This window comes from Grus americana, chromosome 3 (assembly GCF_028858705.1).
Source record: "Grus americana isolate bGruAme1 chromosome 3, bGruAme1.mat, whole genome shotgun sequence".
NCBI classification, from domain to species: domain Eukaryota; kingdom Metazoa; phylum Chordata; class Aves; order Gruiformes; family Gruidae; genus Grus; species Grus americana.
This window is the reverse complement of record NC_072854.1, coordinates 108,154,470-108,175,414: the sequence shown is the minus strand read 5'-3', so window position 1 is coordinate 108,175,414 and position 20,945 is coordinate 108,154,470. Positions and strand designations below refer to the sequence as shown.

Genomic DNA, 20,945 nt, shown 5'->3' with positions numbered 1-20,945 from the left:
TTTAAACTGCTAATTCCTCGGGAAACTTGATTTAACAATGGCATGATAACACTAAATATATTTGCCTTGGCTAGCTGGATAGATAAACCAACAACTACAGAATTAAAAATGTTTTTCACTACTGTGTAATTAGGCAGTGAGGCTACCAGAATGATCTTCTCTTCCTCCCCGCCCCCCCCGATCTAAGAAAGTTCAGTATGTAAAATTCCAAGCTCTGTGTGTCGTAGTAAACTTTCACCTGTAATGAAGTGACGTTGCTGACATGCAGAATCAATCCAGGCAGGCAGAGCCTGCCCTATCCACAGTTGGCAGCCTGAAAAGCTGAAATTTTTTAGGACAGTCAAACATAAACCATCCTCTCCCTCCTCCCCAAATACTTTCACACCTTTGAGAAAAACCCTGAGAGTGGAATTAAACCTGCATCATAATGTTGTTTTAACATGGCCTTTTTATTTCTTCAACTCTGAATAAACACCTTGAAACCAGAACATCCTTGAACCTTCAACTATTCAAAATCAATACCAGAGTTCTGCAGCTTGGGCTTTTCTCCAATAAACAAAATTACTGTGACAGGTGAAAAGGAGTTGTGTTCTAACCTTTATTATGCTGTTTATGTGCCTTGCAAGACTCCAAATGACTGCCAGAGATGACTGTGGTACGCAGCAAAATACTTCCCTTCATTGCCTGACCTTTCCACTTCCCCACTGGAAGTACACAAAAGCAGCAAGATGACCCACACTAAAACCAGCATACAATGCAAGTTATTGTTCTGTCTTACATCAGGTTTATTCTTTTAACATAGGCAATGGAAGCAACAAAACTTCTGGTTCTGCTGTTTGAACACCTCTTCAAATCTGGAGAAGTCTACTCATAATCTTGTTTACTCATGTTTACACCAGATAATTTAGAAAGACAGCCTCTCGCAGAGGAGTGGGAAGATTTGCTCACAGCCATAGAACAGGAAGAAGAAAAAAATGCAGATCAATGGCTAAAAGCCTACTATTACATTTCTTGAATTCTTACGGAAATGCCGTTCAGAATTAAGTGGTGCTTGCTTCTCTCATCTCTGTTGTGACACTGGAGCATTCAGCTAACAAAGCTTACTTTCATCTGGGTTTGTGAGTGATACAAACCCATTAATATCAAGTCAAAATGATTTTTTTAAAAATAGTCTTTTCTCATTTTAACAAAAGAACATCACTCGTATTCACCTTCTTTTAAATTCTATTTATTTACTGAAGGTAAAAGACAAAGGTCAAGCATTTCCAGATTTGCTTGCACTTGACAGACAAGAAAGACTGTGCCACTGAGACTAAAGGGACTTAAGGGGGACTTAGGGAAAGCGGTTTCTTTACACAGAGGAATGCACAACATAATTCACTGCACAGAAAGGCAGCATTGCTCAACATAGGAATGGTGTCTAGGATTGGAGATCCCAAATCAACAAGAAGATACTGTAGTAAGTATCCCGGCAGACTTGCAGTATGACATGGAGGACTATATTCTGTTGCTCCCCTCAGCGCAGTCCCTGACACAAGCATGTCTGGATAGTGAGAGAATATTCTGGGAAGTCTGGCCCCAAGTTTGCTTCCCTCTCCTACTCTCCCAGTATGGCCGTTCTCATTTTCGTACACAATACCATCTGTTTAATCACTGTGCTCTCAAAACAAGCAAACAAAGAAAACAGATGAAACTTCAGGGATAGCTTCTAACTCATAATTGAATGGATGATTATTCATTAGAACCTAGGCAAGTTGCTTGGGGCCGCCTAAAGAGGCATCGCATGGCATTAAGAAAAAATTTTTAAAAGATACAAAACAGAATTCTCACTTATCTTTAACACTGCAAACTTCTTTGGTTACTTTGAGTAGGATAAAATAAGCATGCTCCATTTAAGCTGCTTTAAGAGGATTATACAGCTAAGCTCATAGGTCCTCCTCCCCTTTAAGGTAAAGGTAAATGAAACTGCTTTGGTCAGCTCTAACATTAACAATTCTTGTGAATAAGATTTAACCTCTAAAGGTATGTCTAAGGGAATACTTCTTGCAACACTCTGAAGTAGTACATTCGATTGTATCTTTCCAGAAACGAGGTATTACACAAGCATTAGTACCAACTTATCCTTTACAGATTTGCACCTGAACAACTCAAATGTCATCAGAAAACCAAAGACAGAAATAATAAAAATTGATCTTTTCTTTCTTTACCCAAATTTACCCGTCTAGATTAGGCAAAAAGGTCAAGCTGTACTTGGGTTTAGCTTAGCCTGCCCTAAGATCCTGATTGAATTGTGATCTTTTCTCTATCACAGTTCCAAATTAACAATTTTTTTACTTCTGTTTAATTATTCACGCTTTGTTCCTGGCAAGAGTCACAGCAGTAAAACTTCTTAGCTTTCAGAGTTCTGTGACTCTCTTTTAATGTATTCATTCAAGCATAGGTGTGTAAGATAGCTACTGCAACCCAACAAGAGAGACATTATCACTGATGTTAAGAACAATAGTGAAAATATTCCAGTTCTTGTCAAATTACTGATGCTTTTAACATAACCTCACAGAATAGGTCTGTAGAAAATCCCACATGATGATGTCTATTTATTGGAAGTGGACCAAGTCAACTTCATGACAAAAATACCATAGAGCAACAAGCATCTAACTGTTAGTACTAGTTACAGTGCAAGAGATACAATACTTTTGGCACAGCTAGGAACACAACTCACCTCAGGGGATTGATTTAACCACACTGCACTTAATTTCTCTTTGACATGGAGAAACACTTCTCCCAGCTCTTTAAAACTGCTCTACTAAATAAGGCACTTCATACATTCTCAGAGCCTCATAAGTACTAAAGAAGCACAAGTTATTGTAATAATTGGCAATGGATATAATCAGACTATGGTTGGTAAGGAGCGGCAATACACAGCCAAGTGGCTACAAGGCTTACAGCGTCTTGCTGATACTTCTTTATCATACATTATATTTTTATGTACAGAGCCACTTGTGTGACCTGTCACTGGCTTGGTAAAAAAATAAATATACAGAAAATAGAGGTGGCAGGCTAGAAAGAAATTAAAACTATCGAATAACAATTTATTAATTCACTCAATGTTCTTTGCACAAATATGAGTTTACTATACTTGAAGTTCAATTAAAAAACCCCCAAATGCAACATATGCATGGATGTACACAAGCATTCAGGGATAAAGAACACTGCCCCTACACCAAAGAGGAGAAAAAAAAATTACAAATGCATGTTAATCTGGTAGTCTTTTTCTATAAAAAGGTCAAACACAGCCAAAAGCAGGAAATGCTTCCCTCCAGCTGTCCTTTTAGTATGTTTCATCTTGCCAAGGAGAAAGCATCTCTAATAGTGAGAAAGAGACCATTTTACAACCCATTTATTCTTCACTGTCTATGCCTTTTCTGGATATACTTGTTGAAGTACATTAGTCACAGGTATGCAGCAAGCCATTAGAGCATACTAACATCTGATACACACTGAAATTAATTTTTCTTTTTCAGCTTGGGGAACAGAATGCCCCATGTTGAGTTGCATGCAAGTCTTCACTGAATTAAGGAATGAACAAACAAGATGTCTAAAATCAACAAACCTACCTGCTTATTCATAGTCCATATAAATACAAACCTATTCTATAAACAAACACAGTGTCCTACAGTGAGGCAATAATTTGCCTCTTTAGAGCAGGCTCATTAAAGGGAAATAATTTTGCAATAACAAAGCACAAGTGTAGTACTAATGAGAAGAGCAAGCTGCAAAATGCTAAGAACATCTGGTCCATTTCTTGTATTGACAGAGTATGATCTGAAATCTGACCATCATAAAAAGGCTGCACTTTTTTTCTTTGCCATCCAATGGATACTGGAAGCAAGTTTGGTTTGCATTTTGTGTATTAATGTTGCATAAATTCCTACGGGGCTCTGTTATAATACTTGATATACATTGCCATGTTAAGTATCAAAATTTACATCTCTAACTAGAACAGCCAGAACTATTTACTGTAAATAATATTTTTTTATTTTAAAACCCTCTCTGTTTACAAAGAACTCGATAGTCATCCCTGCAAATCCTTAAATCTCTCATTTGCAATAAGATCAATGAATAGTTTTCAGTCTATGTGTTGCTTCCAGATCTCACTTAATTCTTCTACTACTTCATTTGTGGTATGTAGCTACCCTTCAACTCACACACAATTATTTCCACTGACTCAATGGCTAAATCTTAAGGAGGAAGATAACTAACAGAAAACTGAATCCCACTTCAATTAAACAAAAGTGCAAAAGTTTACAAAACTTCATAGGACACCTGTGGTTTATCTGAATGCTTATAAATAATAAAACTGGGGTGGCATCATACCACAGCAGTATCTTTTCAAGCACTATTCAACCATTTTGGATTGAATCTTTGCAAACTCGGATGATCCACATTCTTCTCCAGCATTAAAGACAGGGGTGCAATAAACATTCAGGTCTGCAAGTTTTTTGTCAAAACTTGCAATAGGTTCAAAAACATTTTTTTCTTCTAAAACAGAAATTCTCCTGAGAAGGCAACTCTGATGATTTTTTTTTTCAGACTCACCCTGTCAAAACCTCAAACTCCATGTATTGATTTACTAAAGAAAAGAAGAAATACTCTGACATCTTGTTTAAAAGACACATAAGATAGATCAATTCTATGAGATCAAGGCTTATCCTCAAACCAGTCTTAAGGATTAATGTAAAGGGAAGACTTTTGTCTGTCTAGCATGAGCCTAGCTACTCTCCCTACCATTTATTCTTTCCCCTGGTAAATAGCTATCTTTTTCAGAAAGATTTTTTTTCCCAATTTTTAGTGGAATTGTGTTACAGATCTTTTTTCTGCTTAAGAGTCCTACATGAAGAATAACTTCTCAACTACTTACTTCTTGCAAGCCCACACTGATTTATACTCTACTGTTTTGTTAATAAAGTCATAATCTGAAACAAAATATTATTTATTATCTTTTATTATCTGCCTCATTCTTCTTTGTCTGAGGAACCATAAATTAAAGTCAACAGCCATTTTATAATCCTGCAGTTCATTATCTCTCATTTGCTAATATGCTCAGTGCCTTAGCCTTGCTCCATTTCTTTAGTAATAATTACAAAAATCAAAACCACATTAACACAATGTGCAGATACTTCTTGTTTTAGAACTTACGTAAGAGCTTTTCAACTAATCAGTGGCTGGTTAGGACACTGTCCTCATTCATCTCCCTCTTCCCCTGCCATCCTTCATGAAAGTTTAATCTACATTTTCCATTAAGGAGTTGTCTCAATTGGTGTTCACATTTGCAGGGTGGCTTATGACTTTTTTGATTCTTATTTGAAATGGTGGTCATACCTCCCCAACTTATCTCTTCAGAATTTTTATCAAGTAGCTGCATATTTTCATGGTCCTGAAATCTTCAGATAACAGAGGCAGAAATTCACTTACTTTATCTAGAATCACAAGATTTAAAAGAGAAGCAGGCAACTCACTTGCATCACCACAGTCAGGAGTGGTCACGCCTCTAATCCTTCAAGTTTAAAACTGTGTTTACACTTGGAAATAGATCACACTGACATTTTATCAAGCACAGATCTGGATCCAGTTTGTGTGTACTTGTTTTGGGTCCAGCTGCTGCTGGTCTTTCCTCCTTAAATACACAAGATTAACTTTGTAGTAGTGGTTTCTCTCTTTCTCTTCCTTGTAAAATTTGACTCAGCAGGAAGCCATGACTGCGCTCCAGATCAGGGACCACAATTATTGCCCTTCACAAGTCCATGGGCAACAGGGCAACGCAATGTTGCTGACAGGAAGCTGAGGCAGCGCCTCTCTAGAGGTAGGAAAATACAAGCACTGTGATGAAGTAGCAGGAGAGATGAATTCTGGAAAGACGCACTTTCTGATGGATGTTAAACCACCTGCTACTCTGAGCTGTATCCTAGAGGCCCCACAGTACAGAAAACCCTAGGTTTGAATCAAGAGTTGAGAGGCACAGAGTTTACGGCTGGCTTGACCCATCTCAAGTTTTCAGAGAGGCAAATTACACTTTCACTTGAACATGTCCACACAGCTGCAAAATGCAACCTTCCTGGTCTACAGACTCTGTCATTCTAACCACAAACTGGGTTGTCTAACCTGCCTCCTTAGGAAATACTGCCACAGTTGCAAGATCTCCAATTCCTCATATTTCATTACAATAGACTACAGTACATTTGCTGGTATAATATATTATGAAGAATCATAAATAATTAAGAATTAATCACACTTGTCAAAATAAGTAAATGCAGTCAGTGATGCAGAATGCTTGAATTTTTTATAGCATCTTTTTGCTTATTCATGAATTAAAAGAAGTCTAGTAATCCACAATGGATTGCCTACTCATTACATCACATACAGGCCTGATTCAGATCCCAATAGTGGATGTTTTCCTGTCAATCTTTAGCACATCAGTGGAATTTTAACCTTAAATCTCTGATCCTGCAGAAAGTTACATAAGTTTGACTCGGAAATACTAGTCGCTCCAGCAGATCTTCATGTACCATGCAGGGCCTAGCTGGCAAATAAATCAGTGATTCTATCACCCACTGGTCCACTTATGAGATGAGGGGAATGGAGGAAAGTGAAAGCATTTTAGCACAATTTCAAAAAAACCTAAAAACCCACAAAGTACCTTGACAGCCTCCCTTCTACAGATTTCTATAGACAGATAGTCCTGCAATTCTTCCTACCAAATACCCAATGGTTTTGTGTGGTTCAATACCATTCACAAGGCTTTAAAAGAATAGCAAATAATATTAAATGTTTAAACTGGACTCTCCAACTTGTTCCAAAACTGTTAGTGCATTTATTTCCTTTTTCAAAGGGAAGAGGAAGACTGGACTGGAAGGTGAGGGAGGGATGCACCACCTCACCAACCCTACCAGCACAGCCCAAAGATTCATTAACTTCAGACATCTGGCTCTGAAAACAGACAGGTGTAGATACATAGGAAAGACTATATGAACAGGAGAGCAAACAGTTGTACTTCCCCACCCCTGGCCTTCAGGGATCTTTTGTGCAAGGACTTTCTGAGCCAGAAAAGGTAGTCTTGAGAATTTAGTAGCCTTAACTATTTTTCTTCCCTGCATATACCCTGTCAATTTGCATACCCATAGAAGGTTTTAGCACCAACAATACCCTGTGGAAAAAGGTTCCACAGATTTACTGTTTGTTACATACTGAAGGATCTCCTTTTGTTTTGAACCTGACACCTACTAATTTCATCTGATGCCATCCAATTCTGTATTAGAAGAAGTAATGAATACTCCTGTACTCATCCTTTCTGTGCTTAAATAAAATCTTGGGAGTTTATAAACCTTTATAAATCTTTATTAAAAGATTTTAGAAAATTCTGTGATTTTTATAAAACTCTGCCATGCAGTCTCTTCCAGGCAAGGTAGCCCTAGTTAATTTAAGAGTTTCTAAAAGACAGCCATCACATACTTTAGATCATCCTTGTTTCTGTTCTTTTAATAACTTTCCCAGCTGTACTGAATAATTTTTGATGCACGGGAACCAGAACGGAATGCTGTATTCTAGATACAACTGCCCCACACATTTATACTATTTTCACATTTATACTATTTTCTACTCCCTTCCCAGTAAGTTCCAAGATCACATTTACTTTGTGACTGCTACTGAGTTTATGTTTTCACAGCTCTATTCTTACCCCAAAATCAACCAGCTCAGAATCTGTCCTTATATATGCCAAACTGCACATTTCCCCCATTCAAATAATCTATGCTGAATTTCACCTGCCACTACTATCCAGTTAAGCATCCTTTTTCAATTCCTTGCAAACCAGACCTCCAATCTTTTACCCTGAATAATTCAATATCAAACATTGCCACCTCCCCATCTATCCCTATTCAGAAGATCAATGATTTGTGTGACACCACATGTTGAACATGTCAAGTGAGCAGGGCACTCAGATGTAACTGTAACCAAATGTTGAGACATCTGAAACTAGATCTTCCTCTAGGTAACTCAATCCATGCTTACTTGTTCTGATTCCTAGAGACTGAGCTGTATCATGCTGCAGGGACAGGGGCAAAAAATACAGAAGTTCTTCCAATGTCTCTCTTTGGGAGATCTACCAATGATTTCCTACTGAACCTTTTACAGAAATGTATATGAAGCACAATGAATCATACCCATTTGTCTCAATCAATGTCTTGACATGGCTTGATAGCCAAGTGACAAGGATGAGCTAAACCATCCCAAAATCTAGTTACGCTATCTGTTTATCTCTGTGCATTACTGTCTGCAAAGGAGATGAAATGAGATTGAGATAATTGGAAGTACAATTTGCAGGAAACAGTGGGGTTGGAATTACCGTGCTTAATTATTTCAGATTGAAACAGACCACACAACTATCTCTGCCAAGCAGCTGTAATTAAAGTGATTTAAAATAGAGAGATGCTAGCTCCAAGTGTTGATTTTCAAATGAGTCTTTACACACACACACGAGTTACAGTCATCTATGAGTTGCAGACCTACAGCTCTACTGAAGGGCTCAGGAGAAAATTACCACTGACTATGTCCAACAAGCCTGATAATTTAAAAAACAAACAAGCAAGCAAAGAAAACACCCTAAACAAGCCACTCTGCTACCCCACAAATCTTAATCCATTCAATCAATGCAACACTGGGTACGTGCCCCTCAGAATGGGAGAAAACAGCAGAGAACAAGCTTCAGCCTAAATTGCCTATATTCCAGATGAAGAAAAAAAGCTCTCCAAACTTTGGACTTAGAAATAGAATTTTATCCCAACAGGCAACTGGAAATCATCAACCAATACTACCCTTGGTTTTGGGCTACAGGGCCAACCAACAGTCTCCCCTCTTCTGCTTTGACAGACATATAAAACTGACTAAATACAGACAAAGGTGTAACTTTACCAAAAAACATCCAGAAGAAACATACACTGACAATATGCAGCACCGCAGGGACCTGGAACATTATATTTATTTTCTCATGCATTTTCCCCATTTTTTTCCCCACTTCAGGAAAGTGATAGCTACTCTTCTCAATTCAAAGCAAGCAGGTTTTAATTCCTAAATTTCATCAGCAGCCAGCTTGTTCTCCTTTTTCTTAAATTCTCGTGCAACAGCAGACAATCAGATCTACCTCAAACTTTTGCTTAACTGTATCTTTGTAGCCAGAAATTTAGTATGTGCATGTATGTTCTTTGATGTGAAAATCAGAAGACATTTGCATGCACCACAAATGTGGTCTAGCTGCTTTACACAGAACACAGATCCCACCAAAATGACTCGGTTTGCTGATGAATCAGTGCTCAAGCAATGGGCCTTAAAAGTTAATTTAGAATGGCTATCTGGGGAAAAGTACTATACTATTGATATGGATGAGAAAACAGAATTAAAGAATATGAACGAAAGCAGAACTGAAACTTTTCCTCCGTATTTGCCTGAACATAAGAATTGTTACAAGCAGTCAGATTGCAGGTCTGCAAGTCAAATGGCATCTCTGACACTGGCTACTAAGAAAAGGGTCCTTTCACTTGCAGTTTTCTTTATAAGAGGCTTCTTGAGTCAGGGACTGTAAACAGACTGTTGAATTAAATAACCAGTGATGAATGTATTCTGCAAGAATTCATCTGATCTTTCTTTACACTCACACATACTTCTGGCCTCCAGAACATTAATTCATGCACCTTATTGCCACAGTTTGTTCATGTACTACATGAAAAATATCTTCTCTTGCTTGTTCTATACCCGGCACCCACTGGCTTCATGGCTGCTTCCCATTGCTCTTCAATGTGCATTTTTATAGACCTCTAAGTCCTACCATCGCAGACAGAATAAACAAATCTTTGTCTGTTTAGTTTTTCTTAGTATGGAAACTGTTCTGTATCCCTGATAATCTTTGTTTTCCTTCCCTATACCTTTTTGTTCTATATCCTCCTTGCCTGGCTAAAGCTTGTAGCCCTAACTCCCCTGTTTCCATTTTGTAGCTCCATTCTCAACACCACCACCTAACCCTTACACGGAGGGGTTTCAAGCACGTCACTAACAGCAGGAAGGATGTTAAGAATTTTTCTGCTTTCCCAGGATTAGAAGAGCACAAATACACCTAAAAATCTTTTTAGCACTTTTAATATTAATGAAATATGCTGCTGTTCCAGATATAATCATGAGCAAGAAAAATAATTCCAACAAACCAAATTTTCTTCCAAGCAAGGAGAAAAGTCTGTTGCACTCCTTTTTTTTCATGCTTCCTAGCTCTATTTAGAGACAGGAATTTTTTTCTTATATTAAGGGCAAAACTCATCTTTTGTTTTCTTCCCAAACAGAAAACCTAAGCCCTGGACACAAGGATGTTGCCTACAATGGTCTGCAAACAAGTAAGCAGTAAACAGCACCTAGAGCAGAGGTAAAACCAGGCTATTTTATTCATCTCTTCCAACCACTGAATGACTTTGAACATAGTCATCATAGTACTCTTCTCATCTGTCGTGGTTTTGGCTGAGATAAGAGTTAATTTTCTTTCTAGTAGCCGGTACAGTGATGTGTTTTGGATTTAGTATGATGTTTTTACAACTGTTACAACTGTTTTCATTCTGTGTTCACAACAGAAAACGCACTGATGTTTTTAGTTGTTATGTCTACACTAAGTCAAAGACTTTTCTGCTTCCCACACCCTGCCAGGTGCACAAGAAGCTGGAAAAACGCAGCCAGGACAGCTGATGCAGGCTGGCCAAAGGGATATTCCATACTGTAGAACGTCATGCTCCATATACAACTAGGGAAGCGAGCCAGGATGTGGGATCACTGCTCAGAAACAGACTGAGCATTGAGGTTGGGTTTTTTTTCCTTCTACATGTGGTGAGCAATTGCATTTGTGCTTCACTTGTATTATTGTTATTCTCTTCCTTTGTCATCCTATTAAACTGCCTTTATCTCAGCCCATGAGTTTTTTTTCCATTCTCCTCCCCATCCCCTTGGGGAGGAGGGAGCAGGGGGGAATGGTGAAAGAGCAGCTTCATAATGCTTAGTTACTGGCTGGGGTTAAACCACAACATCATCCAAATACCATCCATGGCATGGGTCAGCCCGATTCAGATTTCACACAATACTATATTGGATATTTTGCTTCCCATCTATATGGTTCAGACTGTCTTTACACAAAACCAGATCCTTCATGTGCAGAATGACTCCCTTTGTTTGTGACACTGTTTGCATTCATTGTCTGCTGCAACAAAAGCATTATAGCTGTCTTAAGTATTTTAAGAGAACGTTTGTTTGGGTGGGGTTTCAGGGGTTTTTGGTAGGGATTTTTTTTTTTTTAGGGGCAGAGAGGATGTTTTCTTTTTAAAACTAACCATTACATTGAAGGCATTACATGGTTGTATCCATCTTACCTTTAGGTGTATTCTCAGAGTGATCTCTCTCTGGCCCATCCTGGATGTTTAGCTGCAAAATCTCCTCTGCATTCACTCTGAGCCAGGCATTGTTGGGGGTTTCCTGATCTTTTGAGGAAATGGAATATTCCAGCTCACAAGGAGATTCAAAATTGCAGTCAAATACTGAAAAAAGAAAAAAGACATAAAACATACCAGGTTAATTAAATCCAGCTTCCTCTATGCTGGAAGGTGTTTATACACACACGTGTATACACACTCATTTTATACCTTAGTAAGATAGGGCTTGCTTTTTTCCACAATGAGGTAGAAAGATATGGAGGAAGTCCATAAACAGACAGGGAAAATGGTGTCTGAAATGGACCACAGAGAGGTTCATTATGGAGGCAGCAGCAAATCAAGGGTAAGGCCCCTGAGCCAGCAATTCCCCTTCAGGACAGATAAAAGGGCAGCACAGGCTAAAGCGGGGAAAGGTATCACCTAGACTGAAAGGGAACAGCTTAGTCAATTGATAAAACGGGACAGAAAGCCAATTTCTTCTGGGATGCTGGTTTAAATTCAACCAGGACCATTATAGTGCAAAGACTACTAACATGCTTCATAGTCACATTCCATCCCAGTGAGCACAGGACTCTACAAAGTGAGTCACACATCCTTGGCATATGGGACATGCCAGTAGCCATAGGGACTGTACCCTGCGAAGCAACCTTCTGACCCTCTGGGTTTGAAACGCTTCACTGAGGCAGCAGAAGTAGCAGAAGCTTGATCTGCTGCTGCAAAACTTTAGCCTCCAGGCAACACAGCCAGCATCTGCCTCCAACACAGACATTTCTTTTGAGATGTTTCTCTTTCAGAAACCAATTACCCTGCTGGTGCAACTATGATTCACTTCCCAGTGTCCAATTTACTATCACACCATAATTCAAGACACTTAACACAACATGCAGTGATAACCTGCACAGATTTTACTTTTAATCGTCAAGATTGCTAAATTTTCTGGAATGCCCTGCATGCGTTTGCTTTTGTCACCACAGTCAGCACTCAACACAATATTCAGTAACAGAAAGAAACTATTTCTGAACTAACTCAATGTTTCTGAAAAGGCTAGATCCATTTGAAAAAGTCCAACAAAAAAAATCCACCTCTTCTTCGGTGTTTTTTTACCCTGTCTACTGTCCTGCCATAGCTATGCAAGTGGAACAAATAATCTGAAATGACATTAGTCCAATTAACTAATTTTTTAAAAAACTTCAATTACATTCTCTATTAAGCATCTAATTTCTTCTTAGTGTGCACAGATTTATGTAGTTCAGCCTATTCTCCTGGCGATATAACATTTTCTAATCTGAAGGTTAATACTCTTGCCCTCTCACTATACTTTTCCCAGCTAATTTGCCTTTTTAACAGCAAGCTGGAAAGAGCAGAGTCTATTTTTCCAGTTCGTATTTGATTTTCTTAATCAGGTGTTTTATCATTCACTCAGCATTTTGAATACTTCACACCACCACAGAAACCACAGAATGTAAGGAATCCATATACACTACAAGCAGCAGTAGCAAGGATTATACACATTTCCTTAAATTTGAATGCAAAAGTCCCTACCCTGTTCAGGCCTCTATATTATCAACATAAATTTCATGATACATGAAGCACACCTCAATTTAGGCAGCAGGGAACAGCGGATATATTCATGCTATACAGTTTACCACTGCAATATCATACTCAAACCTCAGACCACTTATTTCTAGTCCCTTAGATGTTCTTCCAAAAAAAAACCAAACCCAACATTTTTTTAACCCTATAAAGTGTTAAGAGTCTATTAAACTTTGTATCAAAGTCCAAATGGACAAAAGAGCAACCAAACACTCAACTACATGTTACGGAAGATATATCATCATTACTGTACAGTTTATTTATGGGGAACAGCTTGAGTAGTGTGTGCTTTAAGGCACTGTCAGAAAAAAAGGTGGGGGGACAAACACAGCTCATGCAGGGACTTTTTTGACGGAACCCACAGGACGACAGAAGGGAAAGACAGCCCAGGCCAAGGACAACACATGGCAAGAGCAATCATTTCAAATCAACTGTTTCATTCTTCATGGGCTTCTCTCCCCCATCAGTATCTCATATTATCATGAGTTTTCCAGCAGTCACTCCTTGCCTCCTCTCATCTCCCATCCAGTTACTGGGAACAGAAGCCTTTGTGCTCTCTTACTCTCTTGCCCCAAGCAGAAAAACCCTTCATGGGTATCCACAAGGCGCTCTCATTTTCCTCCTCCAGTCCTCGCCCCTCGAAGAGTCTGATTACGGTGCCTACAAGCACTCGATAGTCAGCTCAGCTCCCCTGTTCAGTCTCATTTTCTAGAACCTCCTCCTCAAAAGAGAACTATCAATCGGTTGTGCAGCCCTTAACACAGCAGGCCTCTGACCTACAACTGGGACAACTTAATTGGGGTATGTGATTAAATAACAGTCATCACATTTAGTGTTATGACCCCTGCAGACAACTAAAGCCTCTGCCTGAAGCAGGGAAAGTAAAGGAAAAAAGACAAGTAGCAATACCATTTCCTTCCCTTGCAATGAATAGCCTACAGAGAAGTGGACGTGATCTAACATGCCTGTTGTGGTCAAGCTGAATGGCCTTTACAACACGTTATTCCTCGAAAGAGGAGGAGATTCTTGGCTCATACATTTGAGAGCATCTGCAATTTAATGAAAACGTACTCGCATCTTTTACAGAACTTGATAGTCTCCCCCCCATCGCCAGAATATCTGCACTCTTCATAGGCTCTTATTTAAATTAATCTCATATCAGACACAAATTTCAGTGCTATTATCCTATTCAGTACAAAGAAATGCTCTGATGCAACACAGCAAAGTCTATGCAAACGGCATGCAGTCTTCCAAGCCTAAGGTTAACTTCCTACCCTTAGGCTTTCCTTCTTTCACAACATCCTTCGCTATTGACAATGTAATATACTTTATAAAAAAGCATTATATACAATACATACTTTTTTAAACTGATAAACTGCTTTTGGTGTGATAGCTGCTACAAGACCATATAAACCAGATTAGCAAACACAGAACCTTCACAATATTTTAATTGTTGCCACAAATCACCATTTTTTATGCATCTGCATAAGAAAAGGTCTTTCTCCTTCCTTTTTTACTTTTATCTTAACATGTTTAAATGTGACACCAAATTTATATTTTCTTGCCCAGCTAAGCATATAAAGATGTAGCCATGTGCCTTTGGAAGCTGAATAAAAGCCATTCTGCCGTTTTCTGAAAAACAGCAAACACTGCAGGAAAGGTAATTAAATCTAACACAACTTATAGTGATTATTTCTTAAACCTACTACCAATATAAATTGACTAGATACAGAGCTTTAGGACTTGAATAGTGTGCTAGTCAGTAAAGGGGGAGTTTTTGTGATTTTTGGTGGGTTTTTTTAAAGAGATGTCACAAAGATTTATATCCAGTATATGCATTTATTCCACAACTATATTGACATTATAGATCCTAAAGGCTCTATAAGAATTTACGTTCCAGCAAACTACAAAGTCTCTTTTTAAAGATCTTGCAAAAATACCCAACCCCTTGCCCAATACTCTTTTGCATCTGCAACCACTGGACTCTAGAAAGACAGAAGAGCTAATTTATTAGAAGTCTATTTCATCATCATGACATCTTTAAAGAGGAAACAAAAGTGATGCTTATAATCAAATAAAGGTAAACACCTGTTTAAGAAGGCTGTAGATATCAATCATTTCAGTTTCTGGTATGTAAGAAGATAAAGGATATCAACCACAGACTGAAAAGTAAATTAAGCTACTATTCAGTTGGAAAGACAGTGGAATCTGCGTGTGTCTGATGACGTTAGAGTCTTGTGAGTGCTTCAATTTATTTTTAATCAACGTACCCAACAGCAATAATTTGTGCACAAACAACTAAAATATCTGGCAACTACATCTGTTTCAATTAAACCGATTAGCGTTTTCTAATAAAGAAATGACTTAAAATAGTAGTAGAAATAATATGCCAAAACACAGTAATCTGCAGGAAATATCCTTTCACATTGCTGCAGGTCACATTATGGATCATTCGCTCTTTGGATCATCTTAAATCATTTGTGTAAACACGCATCACAGAAACGTGCCTTATTTAGAGCAAAAATAATCTAATTTAAAAAGAGATATAAAAAGCCTGTTCTTGTTAAGAAACTACTCTGATTATCCTTTCTTCAGCTGCCCAACAACAGACTAGGTTTACTTGTTTTAAACCATATCTCCTTTCAACCACAAAAATCTTACCAGCGCATAATTTCCTCTTAAGCTGTTCCTTTCTAGTTCTACATGTGTCCGACTTAAAAGGGTCCTTTTCGCTCCTGGTCTGCTGACTCTTGCAAATCACTCCTCCTCCATTACTCTCAGCTGGTCACCACTTCGAAAAGGTGTGGTTGCTTTCTCACCTCACTACAATAGACAAGGGAGCAGGTAGATGTCCTCTGTTCTCAGCAGGACCAGCTTAGAGACACACATCCTAACTGGCATCTCATCAGCTTAAACATGACTAATTTGTACTACATCTACAGACATAAATGCACAATGTAGAGGTCACAGTGATCAAAACGGGACCACAACCTCCCTCAAGAACACACCTCCTCCAGCAGCAACAATTGCAGCAGCAGTGAAGAAACAGATAAAATATTCTTGTGCAGGATGCCTTTTTTATTCAAATATTGACAGATACTCCTTGTGGAGGAGACATAATTTAAATTGTATAGTAGAGATGTGCTCTGCTGAGTGAGCTCTGAGACCTCCATCAATACCCACTAACCTCTATTATACTCATGTTATAAGGCCTATAAGCTTTTAATTTATGACAGGGAAATGACAAATTGATTTTCCAGTTATTAATCCTAGGGACAGAGCCAGTTCCTAAAGCCTTCTCCATTCCCTCTGGGTAGAAAAGGGCACAGGCCATTCAATATAAGGGTTCTGATTGCCTTATCAGGCCCTCCTGAATTTCTGTCCGCCAACATGGGGGTGCATGTGTGTGGTGATGCAAAGAAGCCTACAGCAATAAGTATTCCTCTGTGAAAATGGAGCATAAATAGGAGACCATGCTCTCTGGCTGTCAGCTCAGCAGCCTGCTGAACACCCAGGAGGACCTCATGGAAGAAGGCACACCAAATACAAGCTGAGCATTGGCCCGCTAGCACAAAGAAGGGGTGAAACTCTTTGCAAAAGGATCCCTGGTGCCACCTTTCCACTGTGTGACTGGAGGTACAGCAGCAATTGAAAATGAGTGAATCCAGCACAGGATGGAAGGGCATGGGGAAAAAAAAACAAGGGGAATGGGAAAAGGTGTCAGTGGTCACGCAAATTAAAGAGGAAAAGCAACTGCAGGGTTTAACTGCCTTGCTCCTGCCAAGAAAGCCTAGAGATATTTTCACCTGCTTCCTTTCGTTGCCTGGGACTAACAAAGGGCAAACTGGCACATTTTAAGGGATAGTTAGACACGTGTATCCCTGCCAGGCACCCCAGGCCTTACTACCCCTAGCAAATGCCTGCATCAACAGTAAACGCCCGGTCTCAGGGCTGCCGTTTCAGGAGCTGGCAAATGTGAGAGCAGCACCATGGCCTGACAGGGGAGGTTGGGGAACTGGGGAGGCACTGGAAGAGTCCCACAGCATTGCCCTGTACAGCACGGCTTTGGGGTCCGTCCTGCCCCATGAGCACACCAACCACTCTCCCAGCCCCGAGACTTAGCCTATGTTCATCAGGGACCTCCTTTTAATTTAAAGCTACTTAGAGCAAGTTAGCTCGTCACTCTGAGTCCTTCCTCTGCACCAGCACATCTTCGGGTACACTGCCCCGACCTTGAGTTTACTGACAGGAGAGCTCCCCTTCCCTGACGGCGCTGCTCGGTAGCGGTCAGCCTCTCCCCACACGACGCCCAGCCCGCCTCACCCACGCGCCACGCCGGCGGCCATTTTGTGACCGGGGGCCGGACTAGGGGCAGAGCTCCGGCCAAACCCGAGCAGGGTGAAGCAGCCGGGCCCTCACCTGGGAGACGGGGATGTGTCCTTTCGGCCAACCACGGTGTGGAGGAGAACGGGAGGTGTCCCGGTGGGGCTCGGTGAAGGCAGACGCTCAGGGTCTCGCCCCATTTGCCAAGAGCCCCCACCTCCTTCAAGACAGCGCCCTGTCCTTTCTCTGCTGCCGCCCAGGGCCTCGTCCTGCCTCCTCACTCCGTAGACACTTCCTAGCCCATCTACCTCCAGTTTGCCGGCGGAGCTGGAGTCGTAACCCGTCCCCGCACAGCTGGCCGGCTAGGCGGTAACCCCGCCCCTAACGGGGCGGCAGGAGGCCGGGGACCCGGAGCCGCTGGGCCGACCCTCGCAGGTGGGCGCCTCCGAGGGCTCATAAAGGCTCGATGCGGACAAGGAAGGTTTCAACGCGGCCGGTTTTTCCCCGGCGTCCTAAGGGAGTATGGTGGGGGCGCGCTACCCGCCGGGCAGTGCCGGAGCTGGCTGCGCCAGCGCTGCTCTTCGCCGCCCGCCTTGAAAGAGAAACGCTCTTTCCTTCAGGAGGGGCTATTAAAGTTAGATTGCATCCTGAAGAAATAAAGTTTCGGAGGAGCAGTACCCCACAGGAGGCATAATTTCACCTGCCCCGTAGGAAAAGGGAACAGCCCCCGGGAAGAGTGGCTCAGTGCCAAGCGCCGGGCGAGCCGCCTGCCTCCTTAAGGAGCCCAGGGCTCTCCTCATGCCAGAAGCGTTTAAATTAATCCTCTGGAGAGTCGAGCCGCAGCTGGATGGGCCACTGCTCAGAGAAAACGGCAATAATGCAACCATTCATTTATTTGTTAAGAGAATCTTTAAAATGACAGCATATACTTTATATCCACCCAACTCCTCAGTGTGCACCAGGGACTGAATCACCAAAATCTTTGACAGCTGCTTTGTTCAGTGGAAATCAAGCTACAAAGAAAAGGGCCAGGGCTCCTTTATCAATCAATTATAAGCACAGTCTGTCAAGACAGCTACAGAGAGAGGTATGAGGAGGAGGTGTGGGGAGAACAACCAGCAATAGCTCTCATTTTCATTCCTCCTGCTCTAAGAAGTGACAGAGCTCATCCTCCACACAAGAAATATTTGTCCACCAAGTCTCCCATGCATGCAGCAAAAAGAATAAATGAAAGTGCATTTCTAGTGCCAGTTCTAGCCAAAAGACTGAAGTACCAACTAACAGCGATTGTTAGAAAACATGCTTCAGTTGGCGCAAAACAGTGGTTGGATGAACTGTCATATTTTGACAATTCATACAAGAGACCTATCGCATGAAGTTTGAGACACCTGTAGAGAAAATGAATGCTTGGGAGACAGGGAGAAAAGACATTTGTTGTCTTACTGTATGTTATTTTATTATTGAAAAAATGTTGAGCTGTCATTGGCATATTATCTGCAGATGAAAGAGGATATAAGGAGAAGAATAACTTGAAAGACAGTAAAAATTTCTTCCTAACACAATTTTTTCTTCTTTCTTGCTTAGCACAGCCTTCAGTTTAGCTAGGCAGATGCTGCTTTTCCTGTGATTTTCCTCCCCCTGGATTTCAGCACCATTGCACATGGCAAAAATACCATCCAATTGTTAAACAAGAATTCTTGCATATGTATATGGGGTCACAGCATCTGCTATTTTATATGAAGCAATTCTATTAATCTGGTGTTAATAACTGCTGTTAATTGAAGTCTTGCCCTATTATATTCATAACACTATTTCCAAAACTATGTTAGAGTACTTTTAAGATTGCAAAAAGAATGTGTTTGAATTAAGGTAGTACATCACTTTTGCAATATCTTTACTAGGAAAGCATTGATTCATTTTTCCTCGGGGACAAAGTATTATTCTCCTCATTCCCCTCCTGACTTTATCTCACCTTCCAAACAGGAACTTGTTGTAACAATTACTTCATATCCATGTATCTCTGCCATGCTGAGCCAAGTATCATCATAGCTTTACTATTCTGAAGATGTCAGTATTAGTCTGATTTGTTGTAGATTTATAAAACAAGTAGTCATGGGAATCTAACTGTAACATGAATTCATCTGGCTGGTGCCCTCTTTTTCTCCCTCTTCCCTTTTGTTTGACGTTCAGACTCATTGAGTTTCATGTCAGCAGTATCTAGCTGGTCTCCAACTCACACGAATGAAATGGTATTCTGAATGCATGCACATGAGTACTTGAATTCAACAAGTTGCGCACGACCTACCTGAGAAAAAAATTAATAATCTGACACCCTGCTGAGCAACTGCCGTGCCACTGAGCATCAAATACGCAAGTGAGAATGATCTGAAATTATTCCTCAGCAAAAGTAGTGCAACAACACAGTTTTAATTTTTTTTTTTTTTTTTTTTAGCAAACCCAATTCAGGAAACCATGAACTCATCACAGACAACGTTCTATTAGAAAGTGTAAAAAAAAAAAAACCCAAACCAACAACCCTGTCAAATTTGCTTTCTGAAGACATAAAGCTGAGTGAAATTATTAATAAGTTGTTAATAGAGGCCATCCTTTGCATTATGCTTTTAGTAGCTATTAAATCAAAGCTATGAATAACTATGCACTTGTGAAGGTATGTGCTCCTCCTCTGCTGAACCACCTTTTGCAGACATTTTTTAAGCACATTGGTCATTTGGTAGCCAAATCTGCTATTTCCCTCTGAGTTTTAGTCCCAGTTAACTTTGGAATCCAAAACACAACTATTTCCTAAACTTTGAGGGGGGCAAAAAAATCTGTCAACTATATTTCAGAAGTCTGACACAGCCTGAGAGAGGTACTTCTGCATTTTGCACAAAGCTGGTTCAGAACACCCAAGGAGTTCAGCTGCTACCTGGGGGAACTGGCAAAGAGACGCACACACACCACAGCGGCATAAGAAGAGTTAAAAAGGAAAACCTATCTTTTGTTTCCCAAATGGTCCAGCCTTTATGACTGTTACTCTCATGAAACGTGCTCTTCTTTCAAACCAAAATTTGACTTTTTTTCCGGTTGGTAGCGCTTTCTGCAGTAGGCACAGTACCCTGCCAGCATCGCGTTCCGGGTTCAGTGTTGTTGGCTGCCCGGGGGGGAGGGGGGGGCACGTAGAGAACGGGGCAGAGAGGGGTGTATTAACTGCATGAAGGCTTCCAGGCCTTAAGGGGCACCCGTCGTCTGGAACCCCTGTTACAGAAGCTTAATGGATTTTACACAGTGGACAATTGATTTCTTATACAATATCTATACAGCAGAGAAAATTAATATTCAACCAACCACGACAAGAAATGAAATATGTGGCTGGGTGCCGTTAATCATGTAAGCCTCAGGACAGAGTTCCATCAGTGCTGCAAATGGGAGATTAATACGCTACCGTAAGTCCACATATGCAGAATGCATTAAAAGTTTGTTCTAGCCACAGGAAATAGCATGAGTGTACCTCAAAGAGAACAA

At 40.4% G+C, this 20,945-nt stretch overlaps 1 protein-coding gene across 1 annotated transcript in view; it reads right to left on the bottom strand.

Moving 5' to 3' along the window:
• The window catches only part of ALK (ALK receptor tyrosine kinase), a 324,766-nt gene that overhangs the window by 219,559 nt on the left and 84,262 nt on the right, over positions 1-20,945 (bottom strand). The window contains exon 3 of the mRNA XM_054822404.1: positions 11,448-11,612. Coding sequence (XP_054678379.1) covers positions 11,448-11,612 — 165 coding nt within the window. The remainder of the gene's footprint in view (positions 1-11,447; positions 11,613-20,945) is intronic.